This window comes from Nerophis lumbriciformis, linkage group LG09, assembly GCF_033978685.3.
Source record: "Nerophis lumbriciformis linkage group LG09, RoL_Nlum_v2.1, whole genome shotgun sequence".
Classification (NCBI taxonomy): Eukaryota; Metazoa; Chordata; class Actinopteri; order Syngnathiformes; family Syngnathidae; genus Nerophis; species Nerophis lumbriciformis.
Genome location: NC_084556.2, coordinates 25,747,501 through 25,765,680, shown reverse-complemented (window position 1 = coordinate 25,765,680; position 18,180 = coordinate 25,747,501). Strand labels below are relative to the sequence as shown.

General features: G+C 36.5%; 1 protein-coding gene across 2 annotated transcripts in view; it reads right to left on the bottom strand.

Moving 5' to 3' along the window:
* LOC133607456 (seizure protein 6 homolog) overlaps positions 1-18,180 on the bottom strand; it is a 260,081-nt gene that overhangs the window by 113,500 nt on the left and 128,401 nt on the right. For both annotated transcript variants that reach the window (XM_061962086.2, XM_061962087.1), the window contains exon 3: positions 17,284-17,405. In XM_061962086.2, the coding sequence (XP_061818070.1) occupies positions 17,284-17,405 (122 nt within the window). The remainder of the gene's footprint in view (positions 1-17,283; positions 17,406-18,180) is intronic.

Below are 18,180 nucleotides of genomic sequence, written 5' to 3'. Positions count from 1 at the left end.
ATGCTTTTTACTTTCCAATAAAGCCACCTCACATTCAACAATGCCTCTCAAGTCGTGACATTTGAGTTTATTTACAGTATTGCACACTTTTTCAGGGGTTTCAATTCATGCCGTGGGGGATTACTTTCCAGTATTTTCTGGCGTGCATCCTTACTCTCCTTTTCTCCTCGGTGACACTGTGTTTGCGCGAACACATCCCCTCTGCCATGCACAGCCTTCTCACTTTGTGACAGCTTGATGGTTGCAGCGGCAATTAGTGTCACCTGAAAAGCATCGCTCTCAAGATGGCTAGCCCCCATGAAAACGCATCTCGGCAAAGCCCTGACACCCTAAAAAGCTCATCAAGATCAAAACAGCATTCTTTATGTCCCGCCTGGCTCCCGAAAGGCACAACATGACAAGGGTTCACTTAGATCTGCTATCTTCTTCCAAAGTTGATTAATAGAAGCAATCTTCGCCTCGATTGCAAAGGCTCAGCTTCTCAGGGTTAAATCAGTTGTGTGCTGTGTCATTTCAAGTCAGGCACTGGTCAAAGAATGGCCGGAAAATACTGCATTGTAAATGCACTAAACGCAGCATGTGGTGCTGAACAATGAAACTGAAAAGAGAAAGAAAGCTCAATCAAAAAAAGTCTACGACCATAAAAAGTACCTCAAATCTGGTATCACTTTGTGACGAGGCAACCATTAATAAATGAGGAGTAAAGTCAAACTTATTTGAACTTGAGTTCAGTAAAGTGGCTAGTGAAAGACGGCTCGGCTCAGATTGTAGAACGACGAGGGTTCCAGGTTCGTGTCCAGCTTTCGCCAAGACACTTATACCACCTTGCTCACAGTGGCCCTCACATTGGTGTATGCATGTGTCAATGTTTGGTGCCAGTCTAGCCCAGGGCACTTGTGGCTACAAATGTGGCTTACCACCATCATTTGGGAATGTGGGGTGAACGAATGTTGGAAAAGTGCTATATAAATCTAATCCATAATTATTATTTTATATTTTTGATTAGTCAAAATTAAATTAAATAACATAAAACATTATTTTAACATGTTATATGTTAAGCCGTTAAATATATATTGAGCCTCTAGAAGAAGAAAAAAAAGACAGCCTACATGTCAGCATTGTGTGACAAAGCAAATGGGTATTAGGAGGAATGTCCCTTTCAATGTTTTTGGCCTGCGTTCCTAATCTGATTTCGATTCTTGATCCGATATAATGAGTTTATAGAACTGAACATATTTCATAGCAAGTAACTTAAGTACATACACATTTTTGTAAAACAGCTCTTATTAAATTAAAAATGTGCTAGTATTGCTGTAAATTAGTACAATTGTGGTATTGAATATATATATATATATATATATATATATATATATATATATATATATATATATATATAATTGCATTCTTGGATGCAGGCGCAGACTTCGAAGGTTTTACTGTAGTTCAAGCAAAGGTACAAGGGAGTAGGCAAAAACGTAGTCAAAGGCAAAAATAGTTCGGCAACAAACAAAGACTAATGCTAAATTCTAGTGTTGTCCCCATACCAATATTTTAGTACCGGTACCAAAATGTATTTCGATACTTTTTGGTACTTTTCTAAACAAGGGGGACCACAAAAAAATTGCATTCTTGGCTTTATTTTAACAAGAAATCTTAGGGTACATCAACCCTTGTGTAATGTTCATATTGTTGTTACTCAGCCAGCGTTTCTGGGTCTGATGGACCCGTTGCATTTTGTGGCTTTTAATGCTTCACAATTAAACACTTTTGTGATAAAATACTGAACAAATGTTTACCTTATCCCAATAAACATCTGTTCAGTATTTTAACATAAATGTGTTTGATTATGAGGCATTAAAAGCCACAAAATGCAACGGGTTTATCAGACCCACAAAAATATTGGTATGGGGACAACACTAGAATTTATCATTAGTCTTTAGTAACAACAATATGAACGTTGCACGGAAAATTTCTCTGCCAGTTTCTGCATCCCACAGGGATTCTTCTTTCGTGTTTCTGCACCTGCGGTTCCCACACAAGGTTTCAACATTGTTTGTCAACACTGTCTGCGCTCATTTTCTCGCACATTTGACCCTCTGATGTTCTGTGTACCTACACTCTGTCCTCCTCCTGTCTAGGCCTGCTGTGTGTGTGTGTACGTGTGTGTGTGTGTGTGTGTGTGTGTGTGTGTGTGTGTGTGTGTGTGTGTGTGTGTGTGTGTGTGTGTGTGTGTGTGGGTGGTAAACAGAACATCAATTTCCACACTTTTATTAGCCCCGGGTCCATTGGACCCGGACATCTTATATGTAATAGAAATGTGTAGGGGGGGTGTTAGGTGTGTGGTCATTAAATATGTATTCTGATATATGTTCTTCACAGAAAATGAGCCAAAGTCAGTGAGTCTCAGTTTGAAAAATTAACTAATTGTATCATTTTTCTTTTAATAAAAAATGTAAACGGGTCCCACAGACCCGAACACCACACAAGGTAAGATAAGAAACATATGTTTCTTATTGCAATCTAAGGACAATTTTGTCCTTAAATAAAATAGAGAACATACTAGACAACTTGTCTTTTAGTAGTAAGTAAACAAACAAAGGCTCTTAATTTAGCTGCTGACATATGCAGTAACATATTGTGTCATTTCTGATTCTATTTTGTCAAAATTATGAGGACAGGCTGTAAAAATGTATTATTATTCCATTCTTCCATTTAACCTATACGTTCTGTTTTAACATGTTCTATCTACACTTCTGTTAAAATGTAATAATCACTTATTTTTCTGTTGTTTGATACTTAGTTTTGGATGATACCACCACTTTTGGTATCGATCCGATACCAAGTAGTTACAGGATCATACATTGGTCATATTCAAAGTCCTCATGTGTCCAGGGACGTATTTCCTGACTTTATAAACATAAAATGAATTTAAAAAAAAGGAAAAAAGATTTTGTGACGATAAAAAATATCTATGTAATTATAGTAGTATCTACTAGATACAATATTGTACTTGGTATCATTACAGTGGATGTTAGGTGTAGATCGACCCATGGCATTTGTTTACATTCCGATTGCGAATCGATGCTCGCCGCTAGCTAGCTGTCTTAGTGTCTTAAAGCACTTTTTCCTGAAGGCGTTTCAGTGTTATAACTTCACCATTATCTTTAGTTTTTAGACCAAAATGCGTCCGTTCTCCCTTTTTTGTCTACACACTGTGTCTGCTTGTAAGTACTCTGTGATTGTGCGCTGTCGAACATGATCTTCTGCTCGCAAAACCAGCAATGTCATGACTTGACGCGCTGTCATGCCCGGGGACCGGTACTTTTCAAACAGAGTATAGTACCGTTTTTAATTCACTAGTACCGCGATACTATACTAGTACCGGTATACCGTACAACCCTACTAAATGCTACAAACGGACAGGACCGTGCGGTCAGGCTAAAGTCTTTCAAAGTCAAATGATACTGCCTGAGGCAGCCGGGCTGAGGAGGGTATATACATAGATGTTTGGTAATGAGTCAAAGGTGAGTGTGAATTGTGGAATGGCAGAGTCTGATTGACTGTGAGGCAATGAGCAGATGAGTGCACAGCTGAGTGTAGTTAATAGACTGGAGATGAGGATCTCTGAAGTGAGGAAGTGGGCGTGGTCTGACAATATATTTTTTGACAAAATAAAATTAGTGCACAATACCTAAACAAAAACAAAAACTACTATTGCCTACATTTTTATATACTTAGGTTTTTACCCTCAAAGCCTTCATGTATCCAGAGACTAACTCCCAGAGTTTGTGAACAAAAAAATATTTTCTAATACAAATAAGAAAAACTAAAATATTTATCTAATCACTTTAGTATCATTTATATACTGATACTACACTAGAAATTGATAGTATTGACATCTAGATCAATTGCTCCTAATTTTACATCAAAGTTTTAGCGGTTAACTTTTGTGTCGTCCTGCTTGGTGTGTGCATGTACCAGTACCAATATGTATTTTGATATATTTCAAAACTTCTCAAAATAAAGGAGACCACAAACATTTTTATATTTTGGAACTTTATGTTGTACGGGGGTTCTCACAGTGGATCGACGACAATACAGCTTGCTCTCCAGTTGGAGCCGGTGTTATGGCAAGACATGCACCCCTCTGGAATTCATGCGACTCCTGCATGTGTGTAACAAGGCATGTGGAAATATAATTGTGTTTCCCTGAGCGCGCATCACTTTTGAAGGAATCTTTCATGTGTGTACAATCTTTAGCCATGTGAACACTGGGACAAAGCTGTGGTAAAGATCGGCTGGGCTTCGCAACTCATTAGCCAATCACAGATCACTTAAAAAAGGCAAATATCACCCCTGATCCGATCCCATTTGCTCGATCGGAGCATCTATAGTTATTTGTTTTTAATGAAACATGTTCACAGTCGATCTTGTTAGATGAAACATAACACTTGTTTCTTATGATTCCAAAACATTTTTTGTGTAAATGTTGTACCTGCTTTAATCCTCTATGTTAATATTCTGAGGTGGTATATAAAAAAAACACCGTAAACTTGGATCACAGATCAGTTCAGGATAATGTTGTGACGGGTGAGTATAACAATGGTATCTTGAATGCTGTCAGCAGGCATCATTGTACAAGAGTAGTGATTCATTCAACGCACGAGAAGCCAATTAACACCAACTAAACTAATGCTTTGCCTCATCAGTCATGCTCTGTCAGAGTCAATGTCACGGTCATTTTCTTCTTTGGTAAAATATACTGGGATTAAAAAAAGGAGTACTTGGATCAATATAGAAATTTACCCGGCACTGACAAGAGGCCGTATGTGAAGTGTTGATGCTGCTTATAAACGTGACTATTGATTTGATTTGTATTGAGTACCAATTGTTAACCCTTAAAAGGGTTAGCTGTGGAGATGTGCAAGTCATGAGCAAGACGTTCAAAACTTGCGAGTCTTTTTTCTAAATTGGGTTCTTATCTCTGTTGACTCATTTACTTATACTCACCTGCTACAGTAAGCTACATTAAAAAAGGAGAACAGGTAACCACATGCCACTAATGTGCAATTATGTTCAATTAAATACAAATAAAAAACATCATTCGCCCTAAGAGGGCAAATAAATAGCAAAAAAATATTGTAAACAAAAAGTGATGATTATTTGATGATTTATTGCTTTAACTCAATGAAAATCATCCACTTCTTTTTCTCAGCACTCTTTTTCGCACTCACTTTTTTTGTTCCATAGGTTTAAAAAAAATAAAAACATAGGTCTTTGTAGCTATTAGCTAGCGAGTGAGACACTGGATGTTTTGGTCGGACCTTATGAGGTACACTCTGGTATTCGCTACGCCAACTAGCTATGAGGAGGCTCTTAACCTGAAATTTTGCTCGAAACCTATAGCATTACCAGCTGCAATAACAACAATAACAGCTTGTATTCCGTAAAAACTTGTAAGCTGACCATTGTCTTGGCTATTTGGTCCAAACATTGCACTGTGTTGCTGATATTGATCTGTCTGTTTGATGGAATTTTAAAAATATTAGCATTGTAGTGTTTATTGATAAAGGATTGAATCCAGGCTGAATTCTTATCACTTGTCATTTATTTTAAATGGGATGAGTACATCTATGCTTTCTCACACAGTCTTGGAAACCCATTGCTGAACAGCAATACTAGTAAAGCACAGCGTCTTTAGTTTATGTTTCTGCACCCTCTGAAATGCTGTCTTGCCAACCTTTGATTTGGAACACCTACAGTGGATCATTAATGCCCGAGTTAAAAGTGCTGAGTCAAATCAGCATACATGATTGATGCTGATGGGCGTAAAACTGGAGATTGTGTGAGTTATATATAATTAATTCAAAGCCTGGAATAGCCAAGACTATTTAAGGTTGAGGGCTTTCCACTATAACAGATGCTGACTGTGGCATTGAAATAGCTGGACAAATAGAAAAACTGTGACATTAGTATGGAAATGAGAATCAAGGAAAGAGTTGGAGAAAGGACGGAGCAGAAGAAATGAGATCCACAATATTGACCACAAAATCTATCCTCGGTCCAATGTTGCCGCCTTAAGCCTGTCAGAAAATGGAACCACTCCTCCAATCATGCTTTGTGGCAGTGGGAGAAATTGCCCCTGTCTGGGCTCCTAACCCCTTAAATGTATCAAACTCTCACAGTCCCTACAGAATTCACCGTATTTTACCAAAAGAGCAGGAGGCATTGAAACAGACACAGAAGGACAACATTTCCACAGAGACTGAAGACCTTGACACTATGGCATGTACATATTATATGCTATAATGTATGATAAAAGATAACCTTAGCTCCAAAACAGATTTTAAACAGTTGTATACCATGGCCATATTCTGCTAAAACCTCAATGTGTCCCCTAAAAACAATTGTAAATAATATGCAATGTTGGGAAGGAAAACAAAAGTAAATACTAGATGGAGAAAATGGATGTGGTTGAGATGGGCGCAAACAAGTGTAAGTTAGCTAACCATATGACAATTAGTGTCAACAGTCAAGTTGCTTTAACCTCATTTACATTACAACCATCAAGCTGGACTGCTTGGTTTGTCTTGGAAGACATTTCGCCGCTCATCAGAGTAGGCTTCATCAGTTCGTGCTCATAGTCTTAGATTGGTCAGATCTAGTCCAAACGGTTGGTGCCAAAACCCCAAATATTTACTCCAAAAACCAGGCGGGTGTGCGAACGATTGAATGCCCTGAGATGACAACAACCTGGATGAATGAGAACCTTCATAGGTACATCATGCCTTTGTTTCTATTCAATGATATTCTGATATTCTTAATAATTAGGGTACACCACAAAGATGTATCATTGGACCACACATGTTATCATGTGTGCATTTATTGTTATGTTCTGAATTGAATTTGTAAAGTGTAAAAAAAAGTGTGTGACTGAATATCCTTAGAGAGAAGCTCGTTATGTAGGCCTATAGGGAACGATGACATTGGGGCTTTTTTTAAATACCTACTGATGTAAAAGCTACATAATTAATAGAACTTGAGATTGGGAACTATAATAGATACAGTACAAATAATTCTTATAGTATATTAACATTATTAAAGCGGTCGTATTTAGATATTTTTTCTACATTTAAAACACTTACTTTTAGTATACATACAATGTAATGATGGGTGAAACATTTGCATAGATTTTGCAATGCACACACAAAGACTTCTTCCGAGTTGAAGGTGCGTTGCCACGAATCATAAAAGTTAAAAGTAAGGCACTTCAGATGAGGCTGAAAGTTTGTGCAGTGACTTTTGCAGGTTAAAGCAAACAAACAGCAGATTATTTTCCTTATTCGGGTTTCATCGTCAGCATGATGTTGTAACACAGCCCGTTTACCATACATTTGAATTTGCTGACTCACAGAAGGATGTTTTGGTAATTGTCTACCATATGTGGATAATCTGCTGACGTCACTCTTGAACACAATTTCAAATGGATTGTTTGGCGGAAGTATGAAAGAAGGCAAGATTGTCTTATAAACACCTCTGCAGTGCCTCCATAGTTTGATTTCAAATTTTCGGGACTTGTACAGATCTTAAATACACATAAGCAGGTACCATTAGGTAAAAAAAAGTTGGTTCTGCATGATAAGTTAAAGTTAAAGTACTAATGATTGTCACACACCCACTAGGTGTGGTGAAATTCGTCATTGCTTTTTTAATGCAATGCGTAGTTTTTAAAGTTAATGATTGATGTTTTCTTTATTAATTTCTTTTTGTATATTCTTTAAATCATACTTGTATTTCTTACTGTAAATAACGTAACAGATTTTAGAAAAGCACTTTTAAATAAAATGTATTAATATTACTGTAATATTGTTATGATTATTATTTTTGATATATATTTTCATTTTTTTAAACCAAGCACCTGTAATATTTATCCCACTACATACCATTTCTGTATTTCATGCTTTAAAAATGAATATTGTGAATATACGTTCTTTTTTTTAGGTTTCTTAGTTCATGTGAGATCAAACTTGTATCTTACTTCCTGCAAATGAATCATAGAATGGTCATTATAGCAGGCGAGGAAATGCATGAGTTGTGGGAACAGAGATCAGGCTTCTGACAGAAAAGTGTCTTGATTACATGGTATACTCATTATCCCCTGGAAGTGGTTCTTACAAGAGACTAGGGCTACCACATTAATTCTAGTAAAATCAACACTAATATTTGAATGTAACTCAAGTACTGACAGTCACTACCATACTTTATATATGATTTCTAGAAAACTGTACAAGACTAACATGAATTCTAATGAAAAAAATGAACCATATGCCCTTCGGATTCCTCAATTGCCAATTTCCCTCCATCTGTCTTGTATCATGCTGGTCTCACTGATGACTGTCCTTCCTAACAGTGGTTGCTTGCCAAAACTTGTTCATCAACCAAGATGCTGATCTATTGGGGGTTTGGCATTTTTCTCTATTTTTACAAATGCATGTCTGAATTTGTTTGGTTTAACATCACAGCTTCCCATTTGATTAGTATGTCAGTATGTCTGTGGTATAATCCGCCCACAGAAATGAGCGGGGTGAAGTCGGAGTCCTCAGAGATGGATGAGCGAAAATGGCAAATAAACTCATCAGGAAAGTGGAAGCAATCAATTTACTCACTCCACCGACTGTTCATGGCTTTGCTCTCTCCTTATTGGATACTGTGATTAAAGGGAGATTAGTATCACCAAAATGACTTTGCACAACACGATGAAAAGTGGAACTCTTGAAATGAAAGGAAAGAGCATTTAAATTGAGGTGCCTAATAGATCAGTTGGTGTGTGTGTGTGTGTGTGTGTGTGTGTGTGTGTGTGTGTGTGTGTGTGTGTGTGTGTATGTCAGACCCTTAATGAAGTAAAGACTGGACAACAGATATATAGCTGTCTTGTTTTGCTTGCATTACCGATCGTAGAGGGAAACCTTCAACGTCATACAAATTACCTGAATTTGACCACATCCTGGGAGAAAACTATGCCTCAAAAGTCCCCCCCCCCAAAAAAAATTTGAGACTGACCAGCAATCATGTGCAATGTCACACAGGACTACACCAGGTCTCGCGAGGTTTAGGGCCTGACGTACTTAGATCCAAAAAACAAGTTCTAAACAGCAAACTATAACATTGCATGGAGTATTAGTGGTAGTGTTGCAGGTGATCTACAAAGACTTTGTCTACAATTGATAGCAAGTGCAAACATGGTGCAGACCGCCCTATTTAAATTAAGATTTTGCATGTACTATATGGGCTGTCATCATGGAGACAATCAATCCCCTCCACATTCATGTTTTTATGCTTTCCGACCTATGCAGTTTTGCAATGCTGTTGAAAATTCATCACACAAATATAACGTGTACAGCACCCTTTCTGCAATATAGAATCACAATCGAGATCATCTATTTTTAGCACGCCCACGGTGCGCTCTCGGAGACCTGTGTTTTAGCCGCAACACCGGCGATAACTGTGACGGTACACTGTGTCACACCTGGGTGAAGTCTTGTCTGTGTTTTGTCTGGTTTTAGGTTGTCTTTTCACTTCCTGTTTTATTTTGAAAATCTAACTCTACCTCTCGTTTCAGATCACTTGCCCTTCCTCGTGTGTCATCGTTTGTCCTGATTGAATTCACCTGTTCCCCCATGCTTAAATGTCTTGTCCTCGTTCTATCCTGTGCTAGAGTGTCTTGTATCTTCCAGTGCGTACTTCCAGCGTTTCTTTGCCACAGTCTTGTCCACAGCCATAGCCACGTTTTTGTGCTACCTTGGATCCTCGGGAGAGGTTTGGTTTGTAATTGTGTCAGGTAAGGTCAGTTGGAGTGATTTTTGTTGTATTTGTTTTGTTTTTTTCTTAGAACCTTTTTCCCTCCGTAGCTGGAACGTTTTGAGTTTGTCAATAATTTTGTAAATTTAGTGGTCAGGTTAGATCTGTTTCAATAGCCTGTTCTGTTTCTCCCGTTTTTGATCCCTTCCCTTGTCATAAATAAAGAACTGCTTCTGAAATCCTGCGCCTGTGTTCAGCGTCCAATTCTGGTCGTGACACACTGCAATGATGCAGCGACAAGAAAATGCATGTTGCGTGAAGTTTTTTAACATAGGAGATATACTGATGATATATTCCCTGTATGTGAAAAACTAACGCTATGAAAACATGACAGCAGACATTGTTTTGGTCTTTAATTGTCTCCAAATCAGCCCTGCAGTGATTCATAACTTTAAATATGGAATTGCTGGACAGACGGTACGTATATTAGCTTATTTTTGACAGAAATATGTCGATTGTTAGAGTCCCTCTCCATCATCTGTCATATTACGGTAATCGGCTCCTTATGACCGCGTCAAGGTCATTTGTGTGTAACTGTACCGAGCTGGATGCACATGCTAAATATAGACACAAAACTGCGGGCGCAGAATAGTTTAGCCTGGATAAATCACATTGCGCCTGCTCAATAATTATATTTGCATCTCCTCCTACTATTGTGGGTGTTCTAATAGTCAGCAATATATTCTGCATATACACTGTCATAGACATGCTAAATGGATTGTGCTCTCTATTTTGCTCATTCAAGAGACGCAATCCGAGCATGAGCTGTGTAGGTCTGCTCTGTGTGCACTATGAGGTTGCACGTCTTTTACTACCTGCGAACATTTAGTAGTTCAGGGTGTGTGCACACTTTAGGTAAAATAAAAACACTTCTGCGAAATATCATCTGAACCATGGTGTGCATTTAAATAAGCAGGCTTAAACAGCTTGGGAGATACTGTAGGCATCTGTCATTTTGCAAGTGAACTCCGGTGCAGTTGGGTTCACACAAAGCTCAACTATGAACATGACATTGACCAAAGACATGAATCAGTAATAAGGTGGCCGTGGTAGATGCGTATACAACTTTTCTTTAAAACATATTTAACTGAAAACAGTAGAAAATAGTCAATTATACACTATATACGTTTACATATTTAACCCAGCAGACACCTATTTTGTTTGGAATAATTTAGTTTGACCAAAGCTGTTCAGTCAGGTCATAACTAAATGCATATGTTCTTTACTGCGCAGGATTTTGTTCCGAAATGGCAGTGCCAACTCTAAATCAACTATGTGCAACACAGAGCTGTGCATATATTAACATTAGCAATTCTATTGTTTATTTCAGCATTTCTAGAATACTGATTTAATATTTGCTTGGTTGTAGTGATTTTTTTTTTCTTATGTTTGTTCCTACCTTACACTGACAACCAAGTTAAAGTGTTTTGTTATATTTGTACATTTCATTTAAATGCCTTTATGCCTTTTTATTTAAATATGTTCAATATGATCATCATATCTGAAGATGGCGGAACATGTAGAGTAGACGCAGCAACCACTCTCTCCCAGAACTTGTAAATTTGCAGGGTTATAGAGAAACGGTATCTCGATTCTTCTGCATGTCTTGCATATAGGGAATAAATTACTATAGAGAATCTTTGAAGTATTTGAAGTCCACACCATAAAAAAGGTTATTAAAGAGATTTTAGAACTGTTAACTTATATCAGCAATCTATCATTTCAAACAAGCAAATTAAAACAAAATAAAATAAAAATAGCAAAAGTTGTACCCATTTATTATACTAGAGACAAACACTAGTTTACAAATTATTGACCTGTTTCCTTACTTTTGATGATTAAAAAAAAATATTGAATTTTTTTTAAAAACAACATGAACATCAAATTCATTATTAAAAGTGGAACACCTGCTGACAACCAATATGGATAAAGAGCTAACGTCTCAATATCAATGGCATTAATCAAAAAGATGGAAAAGATTACCAATGCAAACGATAGATGGTAAACAGTGTCATGGATCTAACAAAAGTATTTAGCACAATTAATCATAAGATCTTAATAGACAAATTCGAAAGTTATGGCATCAGACAGTTGGTCTAGAACTGAGCTTGAACAGCACTAAATATATCTTGCAGCGTACCCCAGGGATTAATACTGGGACCAACATATATCTGTAAAGTAACAGACGACACAACTGTCATGTTCAGGAGAGAACACAGAAGCTCATAAAAATAATAACAGAAGAAATGAACACATTTCTATGGTTTGACAAAAACAGAATATCTTTGAATTTCAGTAAAACTAAAATATTGCTATTTGGTAACAGTAAGAAAGAAAGTCCAACACAAATACAAATAGATGGAATAGACATCGACAGGGTAAAATAAACAAATTATTTAAGTGTAATATTAAACAATAACATTAATTGGAAATCACATAAAAAACATGAGATGGCAAGAAATACATCAATAATGAACAACACTAAAACATGTTTTTGTTAAAAAATCACTCCATATTCTCTACTGCTTGCTAGTGTTACCATATCTAAGTTATTGTGCGGAAATATGGGGACATAACTACAAAACTACACTTCATTCACTAAATGTGTTACAGAAAATGTCAGTCAGAATAACACATAATGTTGGATTAAAGAATATTCAAACCCTCTATTTATTAAATAAAAAATATTGAAATTCAACAATTTGGTGCATTTGCAAACAGCAAAAATGATGTATAAAGAAAACTATAACCTGCTACCCAAGAATGTACAACAATTCTTCTCAACAAAGGTGGAGAAATACAACCTCGGAGAAAAATTTAGGTTAAAACATTTGTATGCACGTACAACACCTAAAAACTTTAGTACATCAGTATGTAAAATTAAATTATGGAATGGATTAAGCAAATAAGTCAAACAATGTACTAATATGATCCAGTTCAATTCATTGTTGAAACACAAAGTTTTTACAAAGTACAAGGATGAAGAAATCTGATAAACATTTTGAACCTTATCAAACAATGAAATACTGCAATCTCATTCATTTCATTTTGGGAATAACTATTTGCTGGTAACTATTTATTTATGAGATGCTAATTGATTATTTATTTATTTACTCATGTATTTATTATTTATCTATTTGTTTGTCTTACAGATTGAGTACAGGAAGTGAACTAACAAATGTGCTAGAAATTGCTACGCAACGGAAAAGGGGCAGTATTAAATAAGCTCTGCTTCTTCCTATCCCTTTTCGGACATGCTGTAATGAGAAACTGAACATACTGTATGTGTCGTAACATATTATTGTAACCTTATGCATGTTCAAAATACCATAACCATAACCAGACCAAATGTAAACACCATATCTTAATTTTTTATTTTGGTTTAGACCACAGTGCCAAACACAAACCTAACTCTAGAAAACGTCACTTTGATATGCTTGTTGCATTGCTAGCCTACCGTCTTCAATAGGAGAGTAGTTTTAGTATACAGATGAAACTAAAACAAATTGAATGTTGCGCAAAGCTTTGTTTATACCAGCAATTAGATTTACAGGGTGAAACTGGTATATGACATCGGCACTTATTTTGATATAATTTCGATGATTGAGGCTTACAGCTAATGGAACCCTGAAAATGTCAAGTTTTCAAAAATGTAAACCTTCCATCCATCCATTTTCTACCGCTTGTCCCTCTCCATGATCATCAAAATCACAACAAATACAAGCTTGACATATCTCACTTTGCATGTAATGAGTTTATATCACATATTTGTTTAACATTTGAAGATGAAAAGCTGAAATTAATATTTTTTTACGTGATATTCAAATGTTTTAAGTGTCACCTGAACAACGCATCAAACCTTTTTACACTTTACAATATGAATTAAAAAGTGCAGGTAAACTCCTGGATTAATTGATTCACTTTACAATATAGCCTGTGTAGGGGGAAAAAAGCTCTATAATTGCTGTCGATTGTTTATGATATCTGTTTCAACAACAGTATTTAAAATGGTAAAAAAATATAGTCACCACTTTGTGTTAAAACTTTAGAGATCTAGAAAAACCGAGCCTTCCACAAATTACCATGAGACATGGATTGCCTCCAGGCAGAAAGTGACGACTGCTGACAAGGAGGCGTGACACACGCTTGACTTCGATATATCTCAAGAAAAGAATAAAAGACACCAGGGCTTCACTTTTTTTTAGCTGTGTCACACGCTGGTCTGTAAAATTCCGCAATCGTAATCAGCTCATTGGTACAGCGGACGGAAACTTCCTTTTTTGATTTGCTGCCTTGAAAGTGTCCAATGAATATTTTGTCAAATGCACTGAGGAATCAGTGGTGGTTCACAGCAGAAAGATCAAATGCTGCCAAGTATGTGTGTGTGTGTGTGTGTGTGTGTGTGTGTGTGTGTGTGTGTGTGTGTGTGTGTGTGTGTGTGTGTGTGTGTGTGTGTGTGTGTGTGTGTGTGTAGATATGTGCAGGTAAGAGAGCCTGTAGTTGTTGGAAAAATACACTCTTCAGAAGGAGTATACTCAGTCAAGACTTATCTTAGCCCTCCAGAGGCAGGCGAGACAAAGCTCACATAGTTTAAAGTCTCCAGTGGTAAATTAGCTGTTTGAAGAATTGCAAATGCCAGGCAACACACGCACGCACACACACAGTTAATTTTTTATAACCTTTTATAAAAGGTCTTTCTATGCAAACATTCAACCTGAGACTGTCCCCATCCACCTACACACCCAAGCAATTTGCTGCCTGTCCATCACCATCAACCCACACGGAATTCTAAAAGCAAATATGTCATAGCTCTTTACTGGATTAACCCGTGTGCCATTATTTCATTTTAGAGTGTTTTATATAACAAACATCGCAGGCTATTAAGCACATTATGAGCGATAGCAGTTTATATGGACACTATTTGAAGAAAGACATCGCATTACCTGTAAATAAAAGGGATCACTTGCAGTGACATGTGATAGCGATATAATAATTACAGTGACTTTCTCTCTGTTACCGATGGTCTTATGTAGGCTAATGTTGTGTTGTGCTCAGCAAAAAGTCACTCAACTGCTGATATTATCGTTGTGACCTTAAAAGCAAAAAAGACACACAAAAAAAAAATACAGGTGGCCAATATTAAAGGGTCTATTTAAAACTTGTTTTAGGTCATATTTTCAAACCATAAAAACAAGAACACCACTGGCTAGCTTTTTTTTTTTTTTTTTTACATTGGTGGTTTTAACAGAACATATATTTCATATCAAATGTTGTTTAATTCATTTTAACAATTAATAATTGTATTGAATAAAAATAGCTCGGTCGGCCGGGAAAAAATCCTCGCGCACAAACACAAAAGCAGTCCAAGAGAAGAAACTACCAGTAACAATTTACAGTCATGTTGTTGTTACGATAGAATATACAAACCCTGAAACCAGTGACGTTGGCAGGTTTTGTAAATCGTAAATAAAAACAGAATACAATGATTTGCAAATACTTTTTCAACCTATATTCAATTGAATGCACTGCAAAGACAAGATACTTAACGTTCAAACTGGAAAACTTAGTTGTTGTTTTTTTGCAAATATTAGCTCATTTGGAATTGGATGCCTGCAACATTTTTAAAAAAAGCTGGCACAAGTGGCAAAAAAGACTGAGAAAGTTGAGGAATGCTCATCAAACACTTATTTGGAACATCCCACAGGTGAACAGGCTAATTGGGAACAGGTGGGTGCCATGGTTGGGTATAAAAGCAGCTTCCGTGAAATGCTCAGTCATTCACAAACAAGGATGGCGCGAGGGTCACTACTTTGTGAACAAATGTGTGAGCAAATTGTCGAACAGTTTAAGAACAACATTTCTCAACAAGCTACTGCAAGGAATTTAGGGATTTATATATATATATATATATATATATATATATATATATATATATATATATATATATACATATATATATATATATATATATATATACATATATATATATACATATATATATATATATATATATATATATATATATATATATATAAATCCCTAAATTCCTTGCAGTAGCTTGTTGAGAAATGTTGTTCTTAAACTGCAAGGAATTTAGGGATTTATATATATATATATATATATATATACATATATATATATATATACATATATATATATATATACATATACATATATATATATATATATATATATATATATATATATATATATATATATATATATATATATATATATATATATATAAATCCCTAAATTCCTTGCAGTAGCTTGTTGAGAAATGTTGTTCTTAAACTGTTCGACAATTTGCTCACACATTTGTTCACAAAGTAGTGACCCTCGCGCCATCCTTGTTTGTGAATGACTGAGCATTTCACGGAAGCAATTGATAACAAGTGCAAAAGTGGTGCAGAACGCCATTTTTTAAATGAGGTAATTGTGTTTATACCTGCTGTCAACATGGAGACGCTCATTTACTATATACAAAACCTGTGTTGTATTACTATATGTACAACATAATGAAAATAAAGATACGTCCCACCTATTCTGTGCTGCAATATATTGAAGCCTGAGTTATACAACAGAACCTACTTTTAGCCTGTGGAATTTTACAGAGGGAAAACGCTTGTCAAGTTTTTTCTTACGAGATAAATTAATAAGTTTATTCTTATGCAATAAATTAATATTATATCACCTATGAAAAAACTTACACCAAAAAAACCGACAGTAGACACCATGACAACCACATTTAGGTGTCTTTTAGCTGGTATAAAATGGCATTGCTGAGTCGATATGTCTGATATTCTTATTTCTACATTATGTTGACTTGGATGGAGTATTCTCTCTCCAGCGATCTCTTTTCGCACAGTCATTAGTGCGTAACTGTGCTAATTTGCACGCACCTTCTAGACGTGCTAAATATTGACACAAAATAGCGGCCGCAGTCTTAATGAATCAAATTGCGAGTGGTAAAAGATTATATTTGCATCTCATTCTCCCAGGCGCTACAATAATCCCCATAAAGTCTGCATATTCATGAAGACATATAATTGGATTGCGCTCTCTATTTTGCTCATTTAAGAGCGGCACAGCTTTGTAGATCAGCGTTGCGTGCGCTATCAAGTTTTAGTAAACGCAAACTTTTAGTAGATCAGGTCTTAAATGTAAAAACTGCTGCATATGTGATAATGGTTCGATCATGTATTCATTCCACAATATGTGTATTACTGTAATCATAGTCTTCAGTGGTGTAATTTCCATCCCAAGATGGAGGTGTTTCTTGGTACAAAAATCCAGACGCTAGTTCAAGTGCTAATCGGGGACAAATTAAGTTTCCAGTTTCTGTAGTGCAAATGTCAACTGAATTGAAAGTATAGTACCATTCCAGCTGCTCACAATAACAACGTGTGAGTCTTAAGTACTGACCTGAACCTCGATGCCATACCCCAGGTAGACCGTAATCAAGTAGTTGCACTCCATTGTGGCGTCAAGCTGCTGCAGGATTTCAATGTTGCCCTCAGGGTCAGTGAAATTTAGGCTGCACGGCTCTGTGGGAGACAGCGAAAAGAGGTGTGATTCCCTTTTCCTTCAGTCCACTGATCTTCCTGACAGCCCACCTGTGTCTCTGTGGCCATGTAACCCTCAAACTATCTCTGTAGATTTGTTCTCCAGCTACAGCTTGGACAGGCAGGACCAATCAGATTGTCTTTGACACATGAGCAACTCTGTTATTTCTGGTGGAGAGATAAATAGCTGTGTGCAGAATGGGCAGCAGACAGAAGAGACACTGAACCTTAAATGTGTTCTCCTCTGAGATGCACTTGTCATATGTCATATAAATGCAGACTATGAAATTTAGGCATATTAACTATTTCCACGCGACTTGGTCCCACACATCTGAGAGCACCTTGAAGCCACTCAAGTCTCTGTTTAGGAAAACACTTAAAACTCCTCGCATTATCATTATTATAACATCGTAAGTAATTATATTTTTGCTTTTGAGAGCCATCAGAATGAACTTGCTCCTCCACCCGTGATGGATTTTATATGTTAAAAAACAACAGTGGATACAGAACCAGACAACTAACCAGGGGAAACTGTAGTATTCAAAGGCGCAAGACTAAATTCAGCCGAATGGTACCGTCTCTTAGAGGCACAACATTATGGAATACTTTACTGGAAGGCATAAGAAACTGTGAGACCAACATGACATTTAAAGGGGCCCTTAAAAATGGTTGAAGTCAAACCAGTCATTTTCTTATAGATCAACATCTCCTTTACTTCGTCTTTTAAAACTGTGATTATTTGTACCTGTGGTGTTAT